The sequence below is a fragment of the Mesoplodon mirus genome (genome assembly GCF_964341445.2).
Source record: "Mesoplodon mirus genome assembly, chromosome: 3".
NCBI classification, from domain to species: domain Eukaryota; kingdom Metazoa; phylum Chordata; class Mammalia; order Artiodactyla; family Ziphiidae; genus Mesoplodon; species Mesoplodon mirus.
The window spans coordinates 120,998,203-121,007,210 of NC_138978.1; the positions used below are offsets into that span (position 1 = coordinate 120,998,203).

Consider the following 9,008-nt stretch of genomic DNA (forward strand, 5'->3'; position numbering starts at 1 on the left):
GTTAGTTTTCCTTCCAAAATGTCTTTCAAATCCTACCCTTCTTTGTTCTCACATTATCTTTTGCTCTCTTCCCACCTACATAATAATATTAGAATTCTTTCCTTAAACATTCCTTTTATCACCACATATTACACAAACCTTGCTGGTTCCCTTTTTCCTACCACATCCAGTCTGAATACCTTTATCCCCCCCCACGCTCCCACCATACTCACCTTGACAACCTAATTTCTCTCTGATCTACAAAGACCAATACTCTTACCATCCTGAGACCACCCAATGCTTGGTTCTGCCCCAGAACCTTTGCTTATGTTGTTCCCCTGGTCTGAAAGAGCTTCCTCTCTTTCTTCAACCTAAATAATTCCTAACCACCCCTCCCCTGGCTATTCTCACTAGCACCAACTTTCTACTCGTCTCTAAATGTACCTTTTTGGTCTACATCAAGATTCAGTAATGAGGTACTACCTTTTTATTGTTTTGTGTTGCTTCATTAATTACATTTCCCAACAAGAATGTAAGCTCCACATTCTTGCAAATTATCTATCAGAACACTAAGAACTGAGCTGTGCATGGAGCTATTTGATAAATATTTGCCATCCAACCGATTGCAAGTGCCACAGATCATAGGTCATCATCTGGAAGGTTGTTAGATTGGTCCCGTTCCCTCTGTGATTTGATGCCAGTCCACGACTGGTGACTATAGATCCCATTGCACCATTTTATGGTAGCTTTAAACACTGGAGGACAAAGTGCTGGAAATCAGGACTCTGAAATCACTTCACCCCAACTTTTCAAAGCCCCCTTCTCACACATTCACGTCTTAGTTGCTATTTTTAGAATGAGGAGAATCCTGAAGAAGTCAATAAGGATGACAGAGGGGTACTAGTGACTTTAGGGCCTATGCTGAAATCAGAAGTAAAAGACAGGAAGATGGACTTAAATTGTAGCAAAGGAGGAAATTCCCTGGTGGTCCAGTGGTTAGGACTCGGCGCTTTCACTGAGCTGGATTCAATCCTTGGTCGTGGTCAGGGAACTAAGATCCCGCAAGCCACACAGTGGAGCCAAAAAAAAAAAAAAAAAAAAAATTGTAGCAAAGGAAAAATTGGGATTCAAAAGAATTTACAACTATTCAACTCAGGGAACCACAAGAGATCACTGAAAATGGGAGCCCCTCAACCTTCTGGACCAGCTCAAGAGATGCCCTATTTGGAGTCAAGAGGAAAGGGAAGAGGAGGATCCCCTAAGACTTCAGACTTCTGTGATTTTCCCCTCAAATCTGTCCAATTGTTTTAGGACCATAAATCTGGGTGTTCTTCCAGGCCTTGAAAATGTCTTCCAAATCCTACTCCAATTTTATTGGGGGCCACAGGTCTCCCCGCCTCTCCCCACACTTCCACTTCCACATCACTGTACTTCTTCCACTTTCCCCTCCCATTTCATCAGACAGCTCTGTTCCCTGGTTTTTTCAGACTTTCGTTTTCACTGGTTTTCAGGGAGGCAGATAGGATTCCTGAAAAAAAGTCCTGGCTCACTGAAAGAATGGGCACAGGCATTATGTTTTCAGAGGCTCAAAGAACATAACAGCTAGAAGGTATCAAATCTGAGAAGTTGGCTACCCTAATTCACTCATCTATTTACTCGGATGCTGGGGGGGTCTTCCCTCAGAACTCCAAGGCTCTTTTCACAGGGGATCTAACACAACTTTTCATAAAGTAATGATTACTTTTTTCTTTTGAGACCACAATCTGCAACTTCTGTAGTCCTGCTTTCCTCCGTGGGGCAAAGGAGTGACCCTGGATGCCACTAGCAGGTCTATGCTTGGGTCTTTTCCCAATACGGTGATTGAGGAAAGAAGAATGCACAGTCCATGGGGAAAAGGGTTTCCAAACCACATGATAAATCTTGAAATTAAGTTTTAAAAATAATAAACCAATAAAATGGATTTTTAAAGGCAGTGCCACTATGAAGATGTGAAGCGAATTCAGTCAGTATAGATTAAAACCATTCCTCTTATGTTTTATGGAACTTCAGCATTCAGCCCTTTCACATACATCAGATTCCCAGATCTTTAAAGCAGTATCACTGCTACCCAAAAGACGCTATCCAAAAGTTTCCAAACTCTATTCCACGAAGGTTGCGAGTTTCCAGAAGTCTTCTGTCTTTATACCAATTTGGGGATTAGCCATGTGACCTTCACAGAATCTTTTTTATTTCTGATGAACTCGTTGTCATTTAACTTGTCACATTTTTTGTCTACCCTCCTAAACAGAACAAAAGGGACTCTGACAGTGCTCTATTAAAAAAAAAAAAAAAAGCTAAATCAATTTGTTCATCAAAGGGTGCTCTTTCAGAAATGTTTTTGAGTATGTGAAGGTAAGCTCAGCCCTTTCCTGCTCATAATGGTGATTAATCACCAAATGTTTCATCTGCAAATCCACTGCCATCTCTCATCTCACGCCTGGAGAGCACAAGGGTACATTCTGGAGAAGACTCAGCATTTCAGGGGACTTACTCTTTGTAGTTCTGGATCCCTGTCACTGTTCTGGGAGGCCAACCTCGAAACTAGGCAGAAACTCAGCTGAATGTCTGGGGGTTTCTTGTTCCCAGGGCTCAGTAAGAACCTGAAGTGCAAAGGGGGAGCCTGAGGTGGGAAGAACCTCCCCCCACCTCCTTCTCCGAGAAGCCCCGTCTCCTCAGCCTAGGCTACCAGCTTTTCTTCTCTACAAACGTCCCCTCAGCCTGAAGGCTCTTTCCTCCTTCCTCTGCCTTTTTCTCCCTCCTCCTCCATACACTTCATGAAAGAACACTTCATGAAAGATTTTGCCTCTTCTAAAAAAAACCAAAAAAACAAAAAGGCTACAGGCTGGGGAAAAGTTACATTCAATCTCAGATCCCTGATAAGGAACAGTTGCTGGCTCTGGGTTTATTCTGAATTAGGCAAGTCATATGCTTCTAAAACAAGGAACAGCCAGAGATCATAAAACAAATCCTTTCTATCCCCATCTAAGGAAGCCAAGGTAGCTCAAGCCTCTCCCATTCATCAAAATTCCTGGGAAGGAGATTCAATAACCTTCCCCTTCTCATATTCTAGTATCATCACCCAACCCTGACCACTAGAAAAGTATGCCTTCTTTCTAACCTCATGCACTTCTGCAACAGAAATGCCTGTTCACTCTGGTTAAATTCTTCAAAACAATAGAAAGATCTTTCAGTCACTCTTAATTTGTTTTGGGCCAGTTCAGAAAGCAGTACATGATGTTAAATCAAATTCATGAGTTTACCATATAAAAGTTATAGAGTTTTAGTTTAGAAAGCAATTTGAAATATATTATCTAATTTGTTTTTAATGTTGTTTTTAATTTTTATTTATTATTATTATTATTATTATTTTTTTTTTTTGTGGTACGTGGGCCTCTCACTGTTGTGTCCTCTCCCGTTGCGGAGCACAGGCTCCGGACACACAGGCTCCGGACGCACAGGCTCAGTGGCCATGGCTCACAGGCCCAGCCACTCTGCGGCACGTGGGATCTTCCCGGACCGGGGCACGAACCTGTGTCCCCAGCATCGGCAGGCGGACTCTCAACCACTGCGCCACCAGGGAAGCCCTTAATGTTGTTTTTTTTAAAAAATATTTTATTTATTTATTTGGCTGCGTCAGGTCTTAGTTGCGGCACTCGGGATCTTTTGTTGTGGCGTGCGGGCTTCTCTCTCTAGTTGTGGCACATGAGCCCCAGAGCGCACAGGCTCAGTAGTTGCGATGCTCGGGCTCTCTAGTTGTGGCACGCTGGCTTGTGAGCATGTGGGCTCAGTAGCTGTGGCACGCAGGCTTAGTTGACCCTCGGCATGTGGGATCTTAGTTCCCCCACTAGGGATCAAACCTGCGTCCCCTGCATTAGAAGGCAGATTCTTAACCACTGGACCACCAGGGAAGTCCCTATCTAATTTGATTTGCTCCTTTCAATAGCACCATGAGAAAGACACAATAAGTGTTACAATCCTCAAATGACAAGCTATGTGAAAATGTTTGTGAACCGGAAAGCATTTCATATAAATGAGCTATTGCCTTACATATGAGGAAACCAAAGGAGGCATGTGAGTTGCCCAAAATCACACAGTTAAGGGGAATGCCAGGGCTCAAACCAAGAACTCTCAGCTTAAATCTAGTACTTCTCCATTTGCTTTGGTTCTCACATAAGCTAACTATCTCTGAACAGAGAAAAGCTGTTTTATGGATGCAAACTCCTAACCCCTCTGGCCATCTCAAAAACATTTGCCATGGAGAATTAGGCAAATGGATATAGATGGCTTAGCAAAACTCTTTACCATTCCTATAAAAATAATTCAGTATTATTATCTCAGCTTGCAATATCAAACACATTTTTAGAAACTTTTGAGAAGAACACACATTAACAGGCAATAAATTGTCCATGGACAAAAACTGAAAGGGACATGAACAGCTACAATTTAGCCCATTTTTCGCTAACAACTGATTAACACTGTAAGATCAAGATTAGCTGCAAATACTTCAAGTTTCTTTGGACCCAGAAGTCACTTCCCAAGAGGGGATTAAAGACTCTACTGGATAAATATTCCACAGCCTTCTATTCTTCGAGCCACAATCTCTCTCCATAGACATGGTCCTCCATGCTTATGTCCTAGAAAACATGCATCACCTAGGAAGCCTTCTCTAATTGACCTTACTTTGACTACACTTGAGATTAACACATGAATGTTGAAAAATCTGAAATGGATGAATTTATACATGCTGACATGTTCACTCAATCCAATATTCGTTTGTCAAATATTTAGTGAGCACTCACCCCATGCAAGGCACTAAGCCAGGCGTGCAGGCTATAACTGAGCAAACAAAACACAGTTCCTACCTTTACAGAGCTTATAATCCAGTGTTGCTTTTATGTGGTCTTCAGGAGTCTTAAACCTTTCCTAGTTCCTCAAGTAGATTGCATGATCTTTGTAAGCAAGAACTGCATACTTAAATTTTTTGAAACATTGAGCACAGCACCTTACACTTACGCTCTCTAAACAGCAAATTGATAAACTAAAAGAGAATCCCTGACTCTATAATCTGAAATCCCTTCACTCAATCTCTCCAGTATGGTGTAAAATTGTGTAAAACTGTAAATTATTTAAAATCCACAGGGTCTTGAATCTGAGATGTCAAAATAGCCAATAGAATGAAACTACTGCTAAAGGGGTACAATCCAATACAACTGGAGATACCGTGAAGGGGACCCAAGTCCCAGAACTGATCCTTTAATGGGGAAGAGAATTGGGGTAGTGGTAGAGGTGAGGAACGCTCTCACCCTGCGAAGCTCCATTATCCCAAGTGCAAGGGGGTTCTGAAAAGCATCTTACCCTACTGCCAGAAAGAATAAAACGGGGCCCCCGCCCCTATCCCACAGGACCAGTATATAAACCTACTTAGACAGGGTGGGGCAAGAGAAAGAGCCTCGGGTTCAGAATCAGAAGACCTGCGACTGAGTCCAGATTCTGCCACTAGTCAGGGCAGATGGCACTGGGCTAGCCAGGTATCCCCCGTGAGCCTCAATCACCCCTTCTGTAAAATGAGAATAATAACCTCTGATTTGTCTGCCTCACGGAAATATTGGGAGGCTCAAATGAGATACATTCCTATGAAAGCACTCAGAAAAACCGTGCTATACAAATCCTGAGAAGACTGTGAGGGTATGCAAACTCCCAGAGGAGCATCTTACACTAGGCCAGGAACCTTCATTGCCTTTTTCTTGTACCCCCAACACCTGGGTTTCCATCTGCTCACATCTCTGAATTCAGAGAAATAGTTTATCCCCAAATCTCAAAAAGGCAAGTGCGCTAATTCCCAAATTCCAAGAGGATGAAAAGAGAAGGGCAGCCATGTAACCATTTCAACTTCTTGCCTTGACACGCGCCTCAGTTCTCCCTTTACAAGAGTCAAACTAAAGAGAAGCCAACAAAAAGGGGAAGGGATGGAGGTTCAAGCAGCCACATATACTATCTGTCCTTTGTGGCTGTCTGCCTTCTCTCCACTGCCAAGTCAGGTCCCCGTCTGGGGACTGCTGAACTAATCTAAACGGGACTCTGAGGCAATACAGAGATTAGTGTTTGGGGGAGAGAGAGATTGTATCATTTTAGGCCACATTCCACAGCCCAAAAGAAATTATTATCAGCATGGATAATCAAAGGTTAACTGGACAGGGAGAAAACAATTGTTCCCTTGCAAATATTCTTCCCTATCTCTCCAATAATTTTTTTTTCTTCCAGGCCCAGTCCTTTCATTTGCTTGTTCAGTCCTCCAACCAACCATCCATCCAGCACCCACAAAACTACCCTAAAGACTCTCAAGGAGAAAAGGTTGAGGAGGAGAGGAAAGGAAAAGGCAGACACCTTACAAAGTTGTAAACTGTAGTGTTACCGGTGATGGGGCGACTGGGAGGACTCTTGGAGGAGGTTGGGGGTCGGGGGGAGGGCATCCTGTGCTCTGACTCTAAGGGCCAGTGCCTCTGCCCATCAGGCCTAAGAGCCTAAAACAACCCCTTCGGGCTCTAGGCAGAGGGAAGGCCCATTTTGCAGAGTCAAGCTTATTAAAAACGGCTTGGAAGATTTAACCTAGAGCATCAGCTGGTTGGCAGATTTCAATTAAACCCCAAGCTTGGAGAGGAAGAAATTCTAGTGCTGACCTACGCATTTTGGGGGCCATTATCAGCCACCGGTAAAAATCCAGACCTGTATGGGTGCAAAGGGTGTTTCTGTCCCATCATTCAGGCCAAGAACATCCTCCTCATTCTAGAAATGGGATCCACCCCATCACCAAGCCCCACCATTCCACAACAACCAGCCGGTGGAGGCCCACGCCCCTGCCAGGGCCCTTCCCCCAGCAGCTCCGACACCTAAAGCCGGTCCCAATCACCCTTGGGGTCTCACGTGACCAGTCCTGTGCCCGCCTCCCACCCCTAGGCTGGCAAGTTAGGGACTCAAATTCAGCCTCTGGCCTGGCAAAAGTCAAAGGCGGCTGGAAAGCATTTCCCCCTCTTTCCCCACTTCTGGCGTCACTGTCTACTGTTTATATTTAAAAAACACTGAATCAGGAGATATGTTTTGAACATGGACACACATAGAGGGAACATAAACACACATGCCCAGAGAGTCCCCAGAGACCCCACCAATTCCCACAGCCCACACAGACCCTTCTTTTGCAACCCTTTATCAAAATGCAACACTTTCCCTCCCAGTCCTTCCTTAAGTAAGTGCTGAAAAAACACATTATTAGCAAACTTACCTGTCTATACTCTGGGGTAACCTTACACTCATGGTTTCTCAGTGTCTCCACGGTTCCAGAATCCTGTAGTTTTGATGTCTTGATCAGGACTGAATCGCTTGCAATTTTAAAGAAAGATGAGAGGATGGCCTCCCAACTTGAAGACAGAATGCTTTTTCTTCCAGCTCTCAGGACCCTGGTAACTGAAGCTCCATTCTACTTCTACCAGTTAACATGGTCTCCTTTCTTAGCCCCCTTTTCCCCTCCCCCCCCTAAAAAAAACAAAACAAAACAGAAAAAACCCGAAAGAAAAAGAGAAAAAACTATGACCTTCTTAGAAACCAAAAACCCAACCACAAATCTCTTCAAGGTTAGCGCTATGGGCTTAAAAAAAAAAAAAAAAAAAAATCACAGAAAGAACGTGCCTTCAAAATATCAATCTTAACTGCAAAATATAGATAAAAACCATCCTTTTAATCTAGCTTTCCTAGCTGTCTTTCTGTTGGCAAGAGAGCCTCAAGCTCCAAAGGGGGAAAAAATAATGCTCTGGTCTCCAATGCTTAAAACGACAACAAATATACTGACGGACCAAAAAGAAAAAAAAAATCCAAATTGACACCTGGAAAAAATCTTCCAGCTGATTTGCACAGTAAAAAAAATAAATAAAACCATACACTAGTATGTACACAACAGCACTCCTTCCAAGTCCAGTGCAACCCTGGGAACCAAAATTATGAATTTCCTTTAAAAAAAAAAGCTTTTATATGAAAGGTTTTGAAATTCTTAAATGAGCCAATCGCAGCAAAAAACAAAACAAACAAACAAACAAAAAAACAAGGAACACCTGAAATGCAATGCTTTTTACCTTTAAAATGGTAGCAATACCACAAACCAGAGAAAAATCTCTGAAAATATTCTCTCCTTTTCCTTTAAACTTGCAGGTTTCTCCACCTACCCCAGCCTGATTCCCAGCCTAGGTTCGGCCTTTTTCTGAAAGACAATTTCCTGAGTTAGTTCTGTTTTGCTCCTCCACATCCAGGCTCCGAAATTTTCTCTTGCCTCAGCCTCCATGAAACGGAGATTTCGCTTCTTCCCGTTCCCCCCGTTCTCCCTCTCGCCTGGCCAGAAAAACTGCTCCCTTATTATTAATAGTTTGGATTATTATTGTGGATTTGAGTTCGAGGTGGGATATTCCTCCACACCAGCCTCCTGGACAATCCGATCGCCTGGCTTCTCTCGCTCGGCCTCTCTTTTTCCTCCCTTTCCGCCCCTCGCCTAATCTCGCAGGCAGAAGCCCACCGCGCCTCGCGCAGGACCGCCGGCGGCCTCCGGCTCCCGGCTCCGCTCGCCCGTTCGCCCCACGCCCGACCGCCGCGCTCCGGTCTCGACGGCCGCGGGACTCCGGGCTCGGGCGCAGGCAGGGAAGGCGGCGACGGCAGGCCGGCACGGGAAGACGTCCGGCTCCCGGCGTCGCGGCCGCGCTCGCCTCCTTCCGGGCCCCTTCCCCCCCGGCTCGCCGCTCGCTCGGGCGCAGGCCCGGCCGGCCGCCCCCTCCTCGCGCTGCCCTCCCTCCTCCTTCCCCGCGAGCCTTTCTCCTTCCCTCGCTCCGGCGGGGGCGGGGCCGCAGGCTCCTCCTCCCAGCGCTGCCCGCCGGCCTTTCCCCTCACGCCGCGGCTAGGGGCGGGGGCGGGAAGCCGACCGCCCTTCTTTTCCCTGAGTGCCGAGGCCGCGGCTC

General features: G+C 45.2%; 1 protein-coding gene across 8 annotated transcripts in view; it reads right to left on the reverse strand.

Moving 5' to 3' along the window:
- Window positions 1-8,772, reverse strand: part of ARHGEF11 (Rho guanine nucleotide exchange factor 11) — a 114,135-nt gene extending 105,363 nt beyond the window's left edge. For 7 of the 8 annotated variants that reach the window (XM_082615747.1, XM_082615746.1, XM_082615745.1 and 4 more), the window contains exon 1: window positions 7,295-8,772. In XM_082615747.1, the coding sequence (XP_082471873.1) occupies window positions 7,295-7,326 (32 nt within the window). In that variant the 5' untranslated portion in view covers window positions 7,327-8,772. The remainder of the gene's footprint in view (window positions 1-7,294) is intronic. The other variant, XM_082615742.1, reaches the window with a different exon arrangement.
- Window positions 8,773-9,008: the final 236 nt, after the last annotated feature.